The 19,890-nt window shown below is 42.5% G+C and overlaps 1 protein-coding gene across 2 annotated transcripts in view; it reads right to left on the minus strand.

Annotated features, from left to right (window-relative positions):
* Positions 1–19,040: 19,040 nt before the first annotated feature.
* Positions 19,041–19,890, minus strand: part of PTHLH (parathyroid hormone like hormone) — a 79,392-nt gene continuing 78,542 nt past the window's right edge. For both annotated transcript variants that reach the window (XM_030214513.1, XM_030214512.1), the window contains one exon: positions 19,041–19,608. In XM_030214513.1, coding sequence (XP_030070373.1) covers positions 19,599–19,608 — 10 coding nt within the window. In that variant the 3' untranslated portion in view covers positions 19,041–19,598. The remainder of the gene's footprint in view (positions 19,609–19,890) is intronic.

The following is a 19,890-nucleotide window of genomic DNA, read 5'->3' on the forward strand; positions in this document are numbered from 1 at the left end:
CAATGTGTAATTAAACTCTGGAATTCGTTGCCAAAGAATGTGGTAAAATCAGTTAGCTTAGTGGGGTTTAAAAAGGTTTGTACAGCTTCCTAAAAGAAAAGTCCACAAGCCATTATTAAAATAAACTTGGGGAAAATCCACTGCTTGTTTCTAGGATAAGCAGCATAAAATATATTGCACTATTTTGGGATCTTGCCAGGTATTTGTAACCTGGATTGGCCACTGTTGGAAACAAGATGCTGGGCTTGATGGACCTTTGGTCTGTTCCAGTATGGCAATGCTTATGTTCTTATGAGTATTTTAGACAGAAGAAAAGTTATGTTAGATTGTTAACTACTCTAAATCTGAAGCTTCTGACAGAATAGGAGGGAAAGAAAGAAAAGGAGTCAGAAGTAGGCCATTTTCAGATTACCCTAGAAGAAGTCAAGGAGCAGAGCTGCAGCAAGTACATGAAGAAAAGGTATTGGAGGTGACCCATCATCTTCGACAGGACAAGGTACAGCAGATAGCTAAGCTGCTAAGCTTGAGGGAGAGTTCCAGATCAGCCAAAAGGGAGTGGCATTTAGAATGAGACTCTCTTGTTCAGAAATTAAAGAAGCAGCTAGCCAACCTTCAGCTGCAGAGACACAGTTAAGAGGCGGTAGAAGCCTCACTTAGGGCAGAATTAACAGAGGCCCAGGTGGATTGTGAACAGAAAGGGAAACTCCTAGTGAGATGGTAGTACCAGGGGTGATGTTAAAAGAAGAGGAATTGGTAGGGTTAAAATAAAGCATATCAGAGTTGGAGATGGAAAATCCTGAGCCAAAATGCCAGGCCAGAAAAAAAGGAAAAGAGGCCTGGGGAGGGTAAATAAGAAAGGGAAAATAATTGAGCCCGTGTTGAACCCTGTGCCAGGGGAAGAATCCCAGGTAGAAGGGATTTCTGTTTTTTGGTCTAAAACAAAGACTGTGGCATATAAAGCCTTCATTTGGATCCCTAAAAAGCTAATTTTTATGTTCAAGAAACTCTGGCAGGTTGTTTTTTGCTCCTCCTCTGCCAGAAGGAGTCCAAGAGAATATGGGATAATAAAGATATTATTTTGTCTCAAAGAAGGAGTGGTGCTGAATTTGTGCAAGTGGCAGTAGGGAATTTACCCTAAGTGAGCAAACTACTGAGAAGAACTATATGTCAGATTGTCTCTAATTCTTTTTATTATAGGCAAGGTTTTCTCCTTGGTACTGAGGGCTTGTAACTAGACCTGTTTGCTAGGTTTTGGAACATAGGCCCTGAAATTGTCCTCTGAAGTGCTGAGGATGTGGGGCTTGTGACAACACACAAACATATGCAGATACATACATATGCACAGATATAGAAAGGTTGAAAATTATTCTATAAAGCATGCTCTTCCCCACCACTAAACTCTCTGCTGGCCTGGCGGTTAGTGGGTTGATGTTTATCCCCTCCCCCTTCCCCCTAATATTCAGCCCACCGTGGTCAGTGTTTTCAGCACTGGTATCTGGATTCCAGCCAGTCCTGAATATCCAGGTATAATTTATTTTGGTGCTGTTTAACCAGGTACTAGTGATATTCAGACCAGTATCCAGATAAGTAACTGGATAAAGTTGGGACAGCCTTTTTGCTGCCCTAACATTACCTAGATAGTTACCTAGTTAGTGGATTGGATATCGCTGCTAACTGGATAAATGCCAGCTTCTCCCAGGCTGCACTCTCTCGGACCACCCTGGCACTACATGGATAGCACCGAAATAGTCCAGATTTTCAGTGGCATTATCTGGATAATACTGCGGGATATATGAGTATGGCCAACATAGTACTTTTGACTCTGGTCAACTGACCTTAGTTGTCTTTTTAGATCTTATGGCGGTGTTTGACCTTGTCGATCCAGATTGCCATATTGCTAGATTAGCTTCATTCGGCCTTGAGCAGTTTTAGACTTCTTTTCTTCAGAATCACACCTTCAAGGTCATAACTCAGTCCACTGCCTCTTCTGTTTAACCTTTGTCATGTGGCATACCACAAGGTTCAGTATCACCCCTCCTTTTTAACATTTATCTTAATTCCCTGGCCACAATTATTCAAGACTGTGGAAGTACTGCCAGAGGCGTAGCCAGGTTTTGACATCAGGGGGAGCAGACCTTTGTAAAATAGGCACCAGTGCGAGGCTGAAGGGCCGGGAGAGAGGAAAGGGTTAAAATCCTCATAGGCATATATGTGTGGTCAGTGACTCAGTTGTTTGGGGAGGCTAAGATGGAGTGAGGTGGGCCAGTGGTGTACCAAGGGGGGGGGGGCGGTGGGGGCGGTCCGCCCCGGGTGCACCCCGCTGGGGGGGTGCCGCAGCGCGCGCCTGTCTGCTCCCAGTTCACTACGCTCGCTAAATTCTTTCGTTCGCTGCAGCAGCTCCCTCCTTCTGCCTGGAACAGGTTACTTCCTGTTCTGGGGCAGAGGGAGGGAGCTGCAGCGAACGAGAGAATTTAGCAAGCGTAGTGAACTGGGAGCAGACAGGCACGCACTGTGGCACCCCCCCCCCCCCCCCAGCGGCGTGCACCCGGGGGGGTGTCATTTCACGGGGGGGGGGGGGGGGGCGCTACACCCTGGGGGGGGGGCGCATCGGCGATCCGCCCCGGGTGCCATTGAGGCTAGGAACGCCACTGAGGTGGGCCTAGAGTGGGGTTGGGGCAGGATAGGGCTAGGTAAAATCCTTAGGGTTAAGGCAGCACCTATGTCAGCAGCAAAGGGACAGTGAGGGCACTTTTGAACACAGCAGTGAAGGACCCCTTCAATGTGTCTCTGGTGCACCTGCACTAGTCATTTCCCCCTAGTATCTCTATTACTGAAGGTATTTACACTGAATAAACTCCAGGGAATTATGTGCCAAAACATCCATATACTGTACCACAATAATACTAATTATTAAACAGAACAGTATTTACAGTATCTTGTAAATATATGCAGGTACTTTTAAAACTTGGCTGCCAGTCAGTCCTAGCTCTCTAGTCCAGCATCTTCCTGTTGGCCATGTGAACAGTGATGTTCAGCAGCACTGTAACAGAAATCCTGTGATTACTGGCAACCATAAGATGATTTGGCTATCACATTTTTGATAAATGGCCACCAGGTTTACTGCAGAGTTACAAAACATGTTTGGAATAGGCATTATCTATATTAGATTAATCTAATAGTTAGAGAAGTGAGCTGAGAACCAGAGAAGCCAGGGTTCAAATTCCACTGCTGCTCCATTACCTCCTTTACAAACTTAGATGTAAGCCTCCAGAGGCAAGAAAATACCTGTTGTAGCTAAATGTAACTCACCTCCAGCTCAACATACATGTAGAAAATCTACCATAGAACAGTAGCACTGATTTCTATGATTTAAACAACAAGAACCCTATGTAAGAACAGGCAGCACAACAAACAATACACAGGGCGCTAGAATACCAATACACCTACCACTGGTACAACAGAACAAGTGGGGCTGCTACAGAATTCTACACAGAAACTATTTGCCAACAGAATACTACACCTTTGTCACACATCAAATACAGAACAAGAGATCACAAATTAAAAATATAAAGACAAAAATTGAACTGGAAAACCGAAGAAGTCAAACTCGGTATGTACCACAACATAGGAAAAATAAAAACAGAAATGCGTTTCTTCTTGTATTGAAAAAAAATACAAAGACATCCATGATGCACACTTCCCAAAGTTAATGTATTCCACCAAATAAATTCAGATAAAACACTTTTTTTCTACCTTTGTTGCCTGGGTACTTTATTTTTCCAAGCATATTGTTTCCAGTTTCTTCTTTTCTGTTTTCCTGTATGTCTTCTGCATTTCCAGTAAGTGCAGTCTATTTGTCCTTTCTCCACATTACTCTTATCGTTTCCTCTTCCCTCACTATATATGTCTCTCTGATATATTTCCTCTCTCTCTCTCTATTTTCTGTCTCTCCCCTCAAATTTCACCTTCTTGCTCTTCAGTCCTCCACCTATATTTCACTTGCCAGTACTTTCCATGTCCTCCTCTCCCCCCTACATCTCCTGTGTCACTCCATCCCTGGCCTCATTCCCTTCTCTTTCACCTACTCCTCATTAGTACAATTCTTCCCTCTGTACTTACTATCCTCCTCTCATACTCCTCTCCTTGAGATCCCCCATGGTCTCTCCCACATGGTTCCACCATGCCAAGTATCTCCCCCTCCCTCTCCCTTCTTATACCCTTGTAGCTCAGCATCTCTCTGTCCTTCCCTTCTCCTCCACCAATATGGTCCAGCATTTCCCTGTCCTCTCTCCCTTCTCTTCCACCCCTATGGTCCAGCAATTCCCTTTCTCCTCCCCTCTTCCTCCCTATGGTCCAGCAACTCCCTATCCCTTCTTCCTTTCCCTCCACTCCTATGGTCCAGTAACTCCCTATCCCCTCTACACCTATGGTCAAGTAACTTTCTGTCCTTTCTCTGCCCCTCCACCTTTATGGTCCAGCAATTCTCTGTCCTCTCATCCTTTCCCTCCACCCCTGTGCTGCAGCAACTCCATGTCCTCTCTCTCTCTTTCTTTCCCCCCTTATGGTCCAGCAGCTCCCTGCCCCCCCCCCCCCCTCTCTCTCCCTTTCCCACACCTCAAAGTGAAGCTTCAGTGTTCAGCAGGCAGCAGCTCGGAGAGGAGAACCTACTCAGGAAATCCAGCCTGGTGCCAAAAGAAGTGGCTACACATATCCCAGTGCCATGCACCTTTCTAGGTTGTGTAAGTGGTAAACTGCACAGTAAAAATAAAAGCCTGCTAAGCATGATTTAGCCCCTACACAACCCAGGAAGGAGCACCGCATCAAGGTTTGTGTACCTGCATCTCCTGTGAGTCCTTTCTCTTACTTACTCTCTCCATCCGCCTATGGCCTTCCATCTTCTTCCTCTCTACCTGGTCCCCTCACCTGTATTCTGGTATCTCTCCTATCCCCCTACCCCTGCAGATCTAGCACCTGTCCCCTTCCCTCCCGCTTTCCCCCCCCCCCCATGGGTTCAGCACATCTCCCTTCTCCCCAATGAGTCCAGGACCTTTCCCTCTTCTTCCCCAAGTCCCCCTGGAATCCAGAACCTCTCCTTCTGCTCTCAGCACCCCCCCCCCATGAGTCCAGCAATTCTTCTTCTCATTCCCTCAGCCCCCCATGAGTCCAGCAACTCTTTCTCTCATTCCCTCAGCCTCTCCTGAATCCAGCAACTTTCTCTTTATCACTCAGCCCCCCCCCCCTCCCATGAGTCCAGCACCACTTTCTCTTTTTCTCCCAGGTGTCTCCTGAATCCAGCACCACTTTCACTTTTTTTTTCTAGCCCTCCCTTGAGACCAGCACTGCTCCTTTTTCCCTCAACCCCTATCCTGAGTCCAGCACCTTCTTCTTCCCTCAACCCCCCCCCCCTTCCCACCTTCCCAAGTCCAGCACCTCTTTGTGTATTTGTGTATCTAAAATGTAACCTTCTATGAAACATGAAGTGAAGATGTGATTCCATGAGCCCCAATGAAAGGAGAGTTTCATTTTACTTCCATTTAATTTCAATATATTTCATCAACTTTATAACACCTGGATTCTCAAGGCAGATTACAACAGTTAAGATGAACCCGTCAAGAAACAGGATATCCTCACTGAAATTTCATCTGTATTGTATAGAACAGTGTAGGAAAATATATATTTTTTAACTGCTGTTTTGACCAGCTACACTCATTTTTTAAAGCTGTTGTAGTGATATTCAATGTTTATTTCATATAATGAACTAGATAGGCTCACTCACCCTGGCTGTCTTCTATTTTTATCCAATTTCCTTGGCTGATACAGTCTTCTGTTGTCAATCTAACCTTCTCCTTCCCTTCCATCCCTCAAACATGCTTTCTCTAGCCCCTCCCTGCTGCTGTTTCCCTGCAGGGATAACAGGCTGCCTGACTGAGCCCATGCTGAATGTTTCCCTCTGCCACATTCCACCCTCACATACACAGTTGTGTCAGAGGTGCAGGGGCGGAGCAGAAGGAAGCATCAGACTCGGGCTCACTCAGGCAGCCTGTGATTGCTGCAGGGAAACAGCAGCAGGGAAGGGCTACTAGAGAAAGCAGGTTTGAGGAACCAAGGGGGAGGAGGAAGAGAAAGAAAAACCCAGGTGTTAGTCTGCTAGGCTGTGGGGGAGGGAGTGTTTGAGGAGAGGAAAGAAGAGGGACGGTCATTTTGGTACGATGAGAGAAAGGGGAGAAGAAGTGCAGCAAAGTTTAAAATAAAATCCATGCTGCTGTGTGGCAGCAGGTGAGGTAGGCAGTGGTGTGCTGGTAAATTTTTAACAACAGGCACTCTCCCCAGTCCACCTCGGCACCCCCCCATCCACCTCTGCGCCCCCCTGTCCACCACTGCGCCCCCTCACCCACCTTTGTGCCCCCCAAAATTGCAGAGCTGGCTGTACCCGGGGAGGGGGGGGGGGAGGGGCAATGCATTACTCTCTCCAGGAAAAAAAAATTAAATGATCCCAGGTTCCAATCTAATTCATGTATAATATGGGATAAAATGCCATAAATAAGTAAATAAATATAAACGTTTAATGTTCAGCACCTGATTCTCAAAGTGGACATATTCCAAACACTATAATGAAAATAAAATTATTTTTTTCTACCTTTGTTGTCTGGTGACTTTGTTTCTCTGATCATGCTGGCCCAGTATCTGATTCTGCTGCTCTCTATCTGTTCCCTTGACTCCATTTCCAGGGCTTCTTTTCCATTTATTTCTTTTCTTTCCTCCTTTCTTCTTCATTTCTGGTCCTCCGCAGACTTGACTGTCCAGTGGATCCAGCTTCTGCCTATTTTCTCCATCCATGTGCAGTTTCTCTCCTCACTTCCTTTTTCCCTCATCTAATCTCCTTCCTCTATCTTCCCTCCATGTCCAGCATTTCTTCTCTCTCCCTTCCCTTCCCTCCCCTCCATCCATGTCCAGAATTTCTCTTGCCCTCCCCTCCATCCATGTCCTGAAACTCTCCTCTCTCCCCTGCCCCTCTCTATCCGTCCATACCCAGCAATTCTCTTCTCTCCCCTGCCCCCCTCTACCCATCCATTCCCAGCAATTCTCTCCCATGCCCCCCTCTACCCATCCATGACCATCAATTCTCTCCCCTGCCCCCTCTGCCCATCCATGCCCAGCAATTCTCTCCCCTGTCCCCCTCTACCCATCCATTCCCAGCAATTCTCTCCCATGCCCCCCTCTACCCATCCATGACCATCAATTCTCTCCCCTGCCCCATCTGCCCATCCATGCCCAGCAATTCTCTCCCCTGCCCCCGTACCCATCCATGCCCAGCAATTCTCTCCCCTGCCCCCCTCTGCCCATCCAAACCCAGCAATTCTCCTCCCTTCACTGCCCTCCCGCTCCCATCCATGTCCAGCGATTCTCCGTCACCCCCACCCTCCCCTCCCGCTCCCATCCATCTTTATGTATTAACTCCGTCGAAGTGCCGAGTTATTTAAAGCCCTGCTGCCCATCTCCAGCCTTCCCCTGCTTGCTTCATGATGATGTTCGTTCCCTCAGTCCCGCCTTCACGGAAAAAGGAAATTACATCAGAATGACGTCAGAAGGCGGGACTAAAGGCACGGACTCATCAGAAGCAAGCAGGGAAGGCTGGAGACGGGCAGCAGGGCTTTAAATAATGCGGTGCTTCACAGAGGTAATACAAACTGACGGATGGGAGCGGGAGGGGAGGGTGGGGGTGAAGGACATCGTTGGACATGTTTGGGAGCGGGAGGGGAGGTAAGCATGGCCTGTGATGGCGCCCTCCTGCCATGCTTACCTCCCGTAATGGAGCCGGCTCGCCCCCAAGAACAACCGGCTCGCAAGAGCTGTCAAAATTTAACAAGCGGCTCTTGTGAGCCGGAGCGAGCAGGCTCCAGCACACCACTGGAGGTAGGCACCGTTTTCGTTTGAAATTTGATTGGGGGAGCAGCCGCTTCCCTTGCGCCCCACCTAGCTACACCACTTAGTGCATGTTTTTACGCTGATGATATCTTGCTCTTGAACTATACTGATTCCCTTCTTCTGGACCTGAGCCTACTGCACTATTTTTTGAATCATATTGCTGTCAGGCTGCATGACAACTTATTTGTCCTTAACCCATCTAAACCTGTAACTGCTTGACTGGGCTGATTTTCCTATCCTACTCTTCCCTGACTCTCCTGGGCTCTCCTATGTTTCTAGTTGATTCATTTGATATTTAGGGTTTGTCTTAGATCATCAGCTTTCCTTTGCCTTTCACATCTTGATTGTTGTTTAGTGCTGCTTTCATACACTATCAGGCTCATTTTCAAAAGAAAAAAACGTCCAAAAAGTGGCATAAGTCTGCATTTGGACGTTTTTCTCACAGAAATGTCCAAATCAGCATTTTCAAAACCTATTTTTAGACATTTTTCTCTGAAGTTCACCAGAAGTGCGTCCAAATCTGAGGGGGAGTGCCAGGGGCATGTTCAGGGCGGAACTTGGTTGTTACTAAGACAGACGTTTTTCTGCCATAATGGAACAAAACTATCCAGGACTAAAACTTAAATGTTTTGAGCTAGACCTGTTTTTATTATCAATAAAGCACAAAAAGGTGCCCTAAATAACCAGATGACCACTGGAGGGAATCAGGAATGACCTCCTCTTATTCCCCCAGTGGTCGCTAACCCCCTCCCACCCCCCACCCCCAAAATGTGATGAAAACATAATTTACCAACGTAACTTGCGCAAGGGTGGGACACAGGGAGGGAAGGCCCGAAGGGAGGCGATCTGCAGACTGCAACTGCTGTGCTTCTTTCACATGGAGTGAGGTCGAGGTGAGGCACTATAATTTGAATTCAGGTGGGCTGGGCCCGGTGGTGGGTGGAGGAGGGGCGGCGATGACGACGATGACCTCAGGGGGTGGGGCCCCGGGGGCAGCCTTGCCCCGGGCCCGGCCCAGTCTCTCGGCGGCCCTGGCTTGGTAGGCCTGCTTGGGCTTGATTTTGACTTTCAACTGCCTACCTCTTAAATTGTCTTTAAATACCAAGGTGATAGTTCCAGGGGTGAGGTGAGGGCTGAGATGCTGTCCCCCATCTCTTCCCTTCCTTCTTCTACCTCCTTCCCTGAGCCTACCTTTGTTTCCCAAAAGGTGATGGTGGCACCGGCACCGACTTCTCCTTTCTACTGCAGCTAGCCTTTCAGGAAACAGTAAGTTACATCAGAGAGGTGGGCCGTAGTAGAGAGAAGAAGCCAATGTCGGCAACAGAGCAGCCTATGGGAATCGCTACATCTGCTGACTTAAAGTAAACAAAAGTAGACTCGGGGAAGGGGACTGAAGAAGGGGGGAGAAGCCAGACCGTGGGTGGTGTGGGGAGATATGCCACTCCCTGAAGGGTGCCGCCTGAGTCTCCCGCCTCAATTGGCCTAATGGTAGAGCCACCACTGGATGTTTCCTTCCACCTTCTTCTCTTAATTTCTCTGTTCTATCTTTTGTGGCATTCCTCCTTCTTCTCTAGCAATTAGTCTGCAAACCGCCTTGCCATGGTAACACTAAAGGCGGTATAGAAAGTCCTAAGTAAACAATTAATGGACCGGTTGAAAAGATATATCTAAGAGACATTCCTACCCAGGTAAGTCCTGCTAAATATCAACCCCTTCATTTTCTTTGCTGGAAATTCCTCTATAAAACCTATGACTGAATTCTATATCTTTCTTAATGGTTGTTATATATGGTGACATGTACTGAATGAATTGTGTAGTTTGCTACTGGTTGCTATGTGTAAGACCTCCCAATGGTAGGCAAATATAAACATACCCATTGCCTTTGTACAGTGGCACCCTGTGGTTTAAATGTATGGAGGGGCATTTTCAATAAAACATCTAAGTCCAATTTTGGACATTTTACTAAAAACATCCAAAAATTGAGTGGTAAACATAGCCATTTTTGAACCTGAAAAACATCTATTTTTTGGTTTGAGAAGAAGCCAATGTCGGTAACAGAGCAGCCTATGGGAATCGCTACATATGCTGACTTAAAGTAAACAAAAGTAGGCTCGGGGAAGGGGACTGAGGAAGGGGGGAGAAGCCAGACCGTGGGTGGTGTGGGGAGATATGCCACTCCCTGAAGGGTGCCGCCTGAGTCTCCCGCCTCAATTGACCTAATGGTAGAACCACCACTGGATGTTTCCCTCCACCTTCTTCTCTTAATTTCTCTGTCCTATCTTTTGTGGCATTCCTCCTTCTTCTCTAGCAATTAGTCTGCAAACCGCCTTGCCATGGTAACACTAAAGGCGGTATAGAAATTCCTAAGTAAACGATTAATGGACCTGTTGAACAGATATATCTAAGTAAGAGACATTCCTACCCAGGTAAGTCCTGCTAAATATCAACCCCTTCATTTTCTTTGCTGGAAATTCCTCTATAAAACCTATGACTGAATTCTATATCTTTCTTAATGGTTGTTATATATGGTAACATGTACTGAATGAATTGTGTAGTTTGCTACTGGTTGCTATGTGTAAGACCTCCCAATGGTAGACAAATATAAACATACCCATTGCCTTTGTACAGTGGTACCCTGTGGTTTAAATGTATGGAGGGGCATTTTCAATAAAACATCTAAGTCCAATTTTGGACATTTTACTAAAAACATCCAAAAATCGAGTGGTAAACATAGCCATTTTTGATCCTGAAAACCATCTATTTTTTGGTTCGAAAACCATCTTTTTCAAGACATTCCCTCTCCCCCTCCTGATATTCAGCCAGCAGCGAGCAGTACTTTTGCTGTCTGACACCGGCATTAAACCCAGATATTCAATGCAGGAAACCCAGATATTCAATGCTGGGCCTGACCGGCATTGAATATCCAGTTTCATTTTTGACTGTGACAACTTAACTGGGTAAGCCAATATTCAGCGCTAACTGGAGAAGTGCTTAGCGATTAAAGATCGGCCTGCTATTTATGCAGCCTATTTGATTGCTAAGCATAGCTGGTTTAGCGATGAATATCTGCACCTAACCAGCTATGTTAGGTGCAGATTAGTGGCTAGCTGCTAACCGCGGATAGTCAGCGGGGTATAACTGGTTATCTCCCATTAAATATCTGCAGTTAGGCACTAAAACACTATTTAACTGGTCAGGAGCTGTTCCTATCCAGTTAAATAGTTTTGAATATTGGGCCCCTAGTGCTCAGTGTATTTCTCTTTTACCCAAAAAACAGCCATTGGGATGTCTGGGGGCCATAATTCTTAGTAGACTGGCCACATGGACATCTCAGCAAAGCAGTGGGGCAGTCTAGGGGGCACTGCAGTGGACTTCACAATGGTACACATCTCACCATAACCCCCTTATATTTTATGGTGAGCCCTTCAGGAACAGAGAAAAACCTACTGTACCTCACCGTACACTACTACAATAGCCCTCAAGCTTGCAGGTGTCCCCTATATGTACGTACAATAGGTATTTAGTGTTTTTTGGAGGGCTCACATGTACCACGTAATTAAAAGATAGGTCTTTTTACCACCATCCCAACAATCATACATATAAAAGATTGGAATGATAAAAGACCAGGCCATATGTATGAGAAAAAGCAGTTTATTAACTTACCAATAGAGTATACAGAATTAAAGATTTTCTCATAGGAGTACAGTTCTGCTTATACAAAAGTATTGGCTGAGACTGTCTCAAACATTTACTAATCAGACTGCTACTTATATACTGTTTCTACACAAAGCCTTTTCATAAAACATTAGTTCATTCTTTCACTCATCTTTCTCTCTTATGTTCTACAGCCAAAAATTCCCTGCTACATTTCTATTATCTCATGTTCTGTTTCCTGAACTCCTGTACATACCATTCTAACTACAGTCATGTCTGTTAGTTTGGTCGACCTTCAACATCCCTTGATCCATGACCGTGATGCCATTTCTTCATCTCCCCCCTTGAAGGCCTTCCTGGAAGGGCTTCACATTGAACTTGGGAAGTGGGCCTTGTTCCCTCTGGCTATACAAAGAAACCCAATTTTTGTTATCTGTGTTTGGTAAAAGGTTGCGACTCATAAGTCGCCGGAAACATGAACCACAGCTTAGTCCTACACCTAGGACCTGTGTCTCACCTCTGTTTCTGTACTGGACTGTACCAGTTACCATATTAGTTAATACGATATGGTATTAGTGCCCTGGTAGTAGGCTGTCTTAAGTGATGGGCCACTCAAGTCCCAAAAGCAGGATGGGAACCCTAACTTACCTGTCATCACCACACTACCTCATGAGCACTCAATATGGCGAGTTCAGTTTCCTGCATGAATGGCGTATAACCTTTCACAAAGGTGAATCACAAGGATGGTTTGGCCTCAATGGCCAGAGAAATTTAAATATACAAAGCCAGAATGAACAAAGTGAACAGAAACAATTAACACGGTCAGACACATATCTGGATGTTCCTAATACATTAATGCTATAGTATAACTAAACTAAATATTTAAAAATGTTTAAAACACATGTGAACATCATCTGTAATTATCTACGAGTGTGCAATGATTACATAGTTATTAGCTAGATTATGCAGAGATATCTTCACTATCTGTAATTCTAACTTTTAAATGCTCATACAATACATAAGCAGGTTCTGCAATAATTTTCTTAGTTAACGCAGCTTCAATAAGGCATTGCACTACTCTATGTACACATGGTATAATACAACAGGTGAATAAAACAAAAATAGCAATGACAATAATAATAGTGGTTAAACCAAACAAAATAAAGTTTTTGCATTCTCCAAATGCATTGTCTCTCCATGATGTAGCATCAAGTTGTGAAGCAATACCTTTGACAGCATCTCTATATAATTAATCCAATCAACATTTTTATTTATACCCCCCTTGGCACTTATTAATAATAGGTGAATTGCTGAAAAATGACAGGATACAGAGCATGCCATTAGGATCATTATGCCAGGTAAGTGGAAAGGAAACAACATGAGGTTCAGGTCGAGAGGTGGTAAATATATAACAATCAGAAAGGTTTTAAGGAAAGATTAGTATATCTAACCCAATCTAACCAACTGTTCGTGTCTACATAGCCTGTTACTAAAAAGATTGTCTCTTTTAAAGTAGTTACATTAAATATTCTAACAGGAACATTACGTGAATTAAAGGGGCCTTCAGACCGTGACTTAGTGGGGTTGGTATTGGATGTTTTTGCGTGGAGACAAAACCGTGCTACAGGATCAGTACCTAAGACATCAATTCCTATCTGATAAGTCCCATTTTGTTGTGATCCTGGATTGTTAAATATAAATAATATAGGGTTACATGTTCCAGAGAAAGCACTGTAGGGTACATACAGCTACAGGAAGAGAGAAAAAATATGCTGAGAACAGAGAAAAAATATGCTGAGAACAGCAAAGCAAGGAAAACTGAGGGCTAACAGGGCCATATTACAGGCCTAGTACCATATAACAGGTCATTTCCCTCTTGAAAGGCCAAAAAGGGCTTAAAGCCTGTGGCCTTTCACACATAAGATAGTGAGGGACTGGGTTAAATTAATTAAAAAAATTAGAGTAATGGGACAAAAAGGAAGTGTAGGAGAGGTTGATACTACCAAGAAGGAGCATGAATTAAAGGAAATGTTTCATGAGGAATGGATATAGCATTAACAATTTCGAACCTTAGTATAATACATGAAGACAACAAAACAAAAGAAGAGCAATTCACCACTAAAAAAAAAAAAACAGTCCAGGAAGTGTCACTTTAAAAAAGTTCATTGCAGTGATAGGCAGGCAGTCCTGAGGACAGAGGAGACTGCAGTGGTCAGGCTTGGGTCTGGAATTGTGAAACAGCAGTCCTAACACAATTGCAGTGAAGACTGGTGCTGGTAGTGGTCACACAGTCAGAGATCAAATGATGTGATGTCCTGCTTGTACCGGAAGATGTCAACTAAGGTGAAAGGACAGTTTTACAAACCTGAAAAAATGACTCCAAACAATAAATCAATTTAGCAGAGCAGGGCAATGAGGGCCTATGTTTAGGCCTCAGGTCATAAAGGATAACAATTCACTTAATATCTGGTCAAATCCTTAACAAAATGACATTAGCTCAATTCTATGCTCAGATTTTATGCTTTATACAGATCTAGTGATAGTTAATTCAGAATAAAATCAATTGCTATTCTGGCCTATCCCAAAAGAGTATATCATAATTCATATACATATTCCTGTTCAAACACTTCCACATATATTCACTTCCACAGACCTTCTAACTAACTTACAGTGTACTTTCTAGACATGCTGCTTAGTATATTAGCATGCACTCCTGCCATGTAATTAATCACAATATGTATTGGTAAACAGTTCACACAACTTGCACATTGGCAGCAAATAACTTTTACAATGTCCAAACTTCTCAGTAACCTTTCACATAGAATTACCCAAGATTGAAGGGGAATTTTCATCCATCTTCTTCACAACTGGACTTTCTACAATTCAAAACATAAATTTAAATCTTTATCATGGCAGATTTCACTTCTTTTGGTAACCAGAGGTAAGCCTTTGCTTAAAATCATTAGATAGGCACATTTCATTTATGGAAAAGCAAAGTAGAAAAATAAAATTACATCAGCATCCAATTGTTAACAGTGGAAATTAGGGAAAATAAGGTTGTAAACTTGTCTTAAAAAAACTAATTAATAGCTTGAATAACAAATGAAATTAGGGCACCAAGTAATCAGGGAGGTGCACCGTTTCCCCATTTATTCAAAACAAGGCTCATAAAGGACACAGAAAGTGGGCGAAAAGTTTAATATTCCAGCTGTTTAAAATTAACATCTAAATTGTATATATATTACCTAGAAGCATCCTGCTTGCTGCTGAAACAAGGAAGAAAACAAGTAACTCTCCCTAAGTGAGGGGAAAATGCTTTCAAATTCAATCAATATAAAACAATAAATTGAGAAAGTTTATCACTGACATAACAGTTCCAAATAGGAAATCGAACAACCTATCTCCTATATGGTGAAAAAAGAATGCAATTTAAACAAATTAGGTCAAATTAGGCGGTTGCCTAGAAAGGCACTGTCCTTGGTTATAGAACAGCACAAAATACAATCATGCAAGGTACATAAAAACTAAACAACTTCATAATGTAAGCTCATCTAAATACACTCTTCCTGGGAGTTATTTCTCTGAAATCTCAGTTACCTGGGGTACAGAACATACATAGATAAACACATTGGATATTTCAGTAGACAAACAGTTCTTGTACAAATCCTAATGAGGTAGATAAAGGTGTATCCTTGGCTACCCTTTACATGGTTGACATAGATCAGGCAAGAAATAGTCTGCAAGTCTTATGAACAATTTGGAAATTATTTTAAATATAAATCACATCCTTCCTCTGCTATCCTGAATCGGGCCCTGAAACATGAAAACAGTGGGATAGAATGATATAAAAGAAAAACAAATTTGGTGTAATGTAAAGATAAAATGCAATTAAAGCAGCTGTAATTTGCACAGCCGGCTAAACTCATAAGACATACATGAAGTTCCTATAACGCTAACCGTTAGGCAATTAACAAAAGAGCATGGCTAACTATACCAGGAACTGATATGTCCCTGAAAGAAAGCACAAACTGGACTTCTCGCACACCCACACATAGCAAAAGAACGCAGTGTACAAAAAAACAGCTCTGTCTTATCAAGTAACTAAAGACATGGAAAAGAAAGTTGCTGAAATAAAATAGATGTGCCAAGGCTGTGCTTGTAAAGGAACAGAAAAAAAAGTTCTCTCTCTTTTTGAAAAGAAAAAACAAATGAGTTCCTCTTCAATCTACAGGCCCAAAAAACAAAACAGATGTCAGTGTAAAGGAAAGTAAGCAATTACCTTACAAAAGACACATATATACATACAAATAGGCCATGGTCTGCAGACATAAAAGATGGGACAGAATTGTAAATTAAATTGGGCGAAGTACTCAATTTCTGCTCCCTTTCCGGAAAAATAATTATTCAGGAACACAATATGAAATGATCAAAAATTCGGAATTGCAATGCATTGCTTTCTCTAAAATAGGTATACTTGGTTTCAGGACAGGTCCATGGCAATGGTAGGAAATGTGTATATGTATGACCTGTGAACAAACATAATATTATATACAAGTACATATGATAATATTATATACAAGTGCATATGGAGGAATGGCCTAGTGGTTAGGGTGGTGGACTCTGGTCCTGGGGAACTGAGTTTGATTCCCACTTCAGGCACAGGCAGCTCCTTGTGACTCTGGGCAAGTCACTTAACCCTCCATTGCCCCAGGTACAAATAAGTACCTGTATATGTAAGCCGCATTGAGCCTGCCATGAGTGGGAAAGTGCGGGATACAAATGTAACAAAAAAAAAACATGATGCTAGGGGCAGAAGTACTTCTCATGTGCACAGAGTAAGATGGAATAGCTACTCCGAAGGCAGGGAAAAATACTGTGCAAATGCTCCATTCAGATACTGTATCTCTGCAGCAGATCAGTAATCTGGAGGCGCATAGAAATAAGTAAAAAAAACCAAGAAAGTATTTCTTTACATCCCGCCAGTGGTCTAGCTATATCATGACCTTACACAGCAGCTATGTGCTCAGATGAGAAAGAAAAAAAAAAGGGTGTTGAGAATGAAAAAAAAAAAACTCTGTTCCTAGTTAGTGCTGTAGAGCCATAAAATCAAACATGAAAAAAAAACCAAGGATGACAAAGAAAGCCTTCCGTGACCACATAGAAGGGATTCTCTGTAGCAATCCTGTGCCCTTGTGTTTTCTCGTTTACTATAGAGCACTGCAATTTTAGTAATCCAAGCAGTCAGAGCAAAGCATAGTTAGGAACAAAACCTAAAAATATATTTAGCAAGAGTTATTACAGCAAATATCAAACAGTTATTCTGAGTTGACTCTGGATGTCAAAATGAAATTAAAAGTTAAATTGTATCAATAAGTCTCTGCTTAATAAATTTACGGGGCATAGTAAGGCAGACAATAAAAAAAAACTTATGTCTTCTTATCCAGAGAAATGAAATTTAACAAACCCATTTAGGTAACATGTTCATGGGATAACTTTAATTCTTTTCTGTAATTTCATAGGAGCATTGGCCAAAACTAAACTGTACGGGGCTGAAAGTAATTATCATTATAATCAATGAATGCTTTTAAAGTGGGCGGATCAAAAGATCCGTGCACTGGCCAACAAAAATCAGTTTGTTTTTGGTTCCATTTATGCAATTTAGTACGAGTCTTAGTAAAATCTGTGTTTTCTAATGGAAAGCATTTAATTACTAACTAACAAGACATGGCCATCTTACACTTAATAATGTAAAAAATAAAGGTTCTACTTACCACTGTCTGTGCGACACACACCTGGGCGTCTCATCCACTGCTGGCACTAGTGGTGTAGCCGGTCCTCTATATTGGCATGCTAATGTGGAAGCACATGACCACTCCTCTGGAAATGATTGCCGGCCGGCCTATCCAGTACTCCCTGGATTCAATCACTTTTCGTCTTCCTGAGTCGGCTCAGGCTCCCGGTATTTCACTTGCTTAAAGCACCTAGTCTGCATGCAAAAGTCTGACCTAGGACCTAGCAGTAATAACACTAAAAATGATCCACTTTTTATTGTCTTTTTCGTATTTTTTTGTACTTTTTATGATCTGTATTATTTTGTTTTTTTCTCGTTTTTTTGTTTAATTTTTTTTTTTGTCACTGCGCCCAACCCGAAATCCGTGTCAATCAGAGGGTCCGTGCACGACTCATAACGGACAATTTCCCTCCTATCCACGTCGGGGACACCAATGTAATTAAGAGATAGGTCTTTTTACCACCATCCCAACAATCATACATATAAAAGATTGGAATGATAAAAGACCAGGCCACGTGTATGAGAAAAGCAGTTTATTAACTTACCAATAGAGTACACAGAATTAAAGATTTACTCATAGGAGTACAGTTCTGCTTATACAAAAGTATTGGCTGAGACTGTCTCAAACATTTACTAATCAGACTGCTACTTATATACTGTTTCTACACAAAGCCTTTTCATAAAACATTAGTTCATTCTTTCACTCATCTTTCTCTCTTATGTTCTACAGCCAAAAATTCCCTGCTACATTTCTATTATCTCATGTTCTGTTTCCTGAACTCCTGTACATACCATTCTAACTACAGTCATGTCTGTTAGTTTGGTCGACCTTCAACATCCCTTGATCCATGACCGTGATGCCATTTCTTCAACCACCACAAGTGTTCCAGTTAGAGTGGGATATGGGCTTGGGTCCCCTTTTATACAGTTCACTGCACTAACCACTAGGCTACTCCTGGGACCTGCCTGCTGCTCTAACAAGAATGGCCATCATATCTAAAGCTGTCATAGAGCCTAGTATGTACTGTAATTGTCACATCTTAGGGGGTGGGAGGTGTGACCACTGGGGAGGAGTAAGGAGGGGGTTATGCCTTAATCCCTCCAGTGGTCATTTGGTTATTTAGGGCAACTTTGGGTCACTAATTTGTGTTTGAAATAGGTCTAGCAAAAAACAACTTAATTTTGGCCCTAGACATTTTTGTTTTCTTTCATTATTGCAGCTCGGAGTCAGGATCAGTAAATCCAACGGCATGCAGATGAAGGCCACATTGAGACTGAAAAGACAAAGAGAAAGTAAAAAATAACTGAGAGGCCTGAGATGCTGCAGTGGTCATGGACCTGCCTCTTTCCCACCCTTCTCTTTTGATGCAGATTTCCTGTGTTAGCCACACAGAAAATGAAAAATGTATTAGCAGAAAATGAAATGAGTTAGCAACAGGAAGTCTGTGTTATGGAGGAAGGCGGGAATGAAACAGGTTCTTGAGCCCTGCGTCAGCTTGGAGGCCTCACACTTATTTTTCACTTCATTGCTAAGGCTGGACTGCCAGGATCCTTCTGGCCAACGGCAAGGGACAGAAGTGAGAGTAAGGAAAGGAGAAGCTAAAGATGGCCTTCTTTCCACCCCCCCCACCCCCCCAGGTCAGTAATTTCCTACCATTCATCCCTTACAATGTAGTGATTTAAAGCATTAATATATGACATTCTCTGTTTGTTAAAAATTCTAGAAGACACATTCCATTTTCTGGAGCCATTATCTTACCAGATTATAGTTTATTAGACATTTCTTTACAAATTTAAAACATTGCTATTTTTACAAGCATGGAAGAAAATTAGTAAGAACAATTATACTTAGGATTCCATTAAAACCAACCACAAAACAAGAACATATTATGTCAATTATCAGAGAACTTGATATGTATATATCTAAAGTGCATTATTTTACAAAAAAATAATAATATAGAAAGTCAGCAGCACCAAGATACATTTACAAAATAAATACACTATTCAACAAAATAAATTATAGTAAATGTTACAATAAAAATCAGCCTAGCCTTGGCAAAAATATTCACAATGACCAAATGTGCAGTTTCAAAGAGCACTAAGGGGAAAAGGTTTTATTCTGATGTATTCACTCTATTTACAGACAATAAATATTTCTAATACTTTCCATATGTTCACCATTTCAGAATACTGCAATATGTTTTCTGAAGGTCCCCACTGAAAAATTTCAACGCCTCCTGAAAGAGAGAAAAAGAGAAAAAAAACAAGTTAGGTCTCTTCCTTTTCTGAAATATTAACATTTTAAACTTAATAATAGCACTTCTAGAAATACAGAACAAAAGATGGTGGGTCTTATGAATGGATTCTTTCAATGATGATGTATATAGATGCATAGTGATTATCTTCAGATTTACTAGAATACATTTATTGAATTCATGATCATGAATAATGTACAATGATATTTCCAAACATAGGGGCCCTTTTACCAAACTGTGGAAAAAAGGGCCCTGCGCTGGTGG

The sequence above is a fragment of the Microcaecilia unicolor genome, chromosome 9, assembly GCF_901765095.1.
Source record: "Microcaecilia unicolor chromosome 9, aMicUni1.1, whole genome shotgun sequence".
NCBI classification, from domain to species: Eukaryota; Metazoa; Chordata; class Amphibia; order Gymnophiona; family Siphonopidae; genus Microcaecilia; species Microcaecilia unicolor.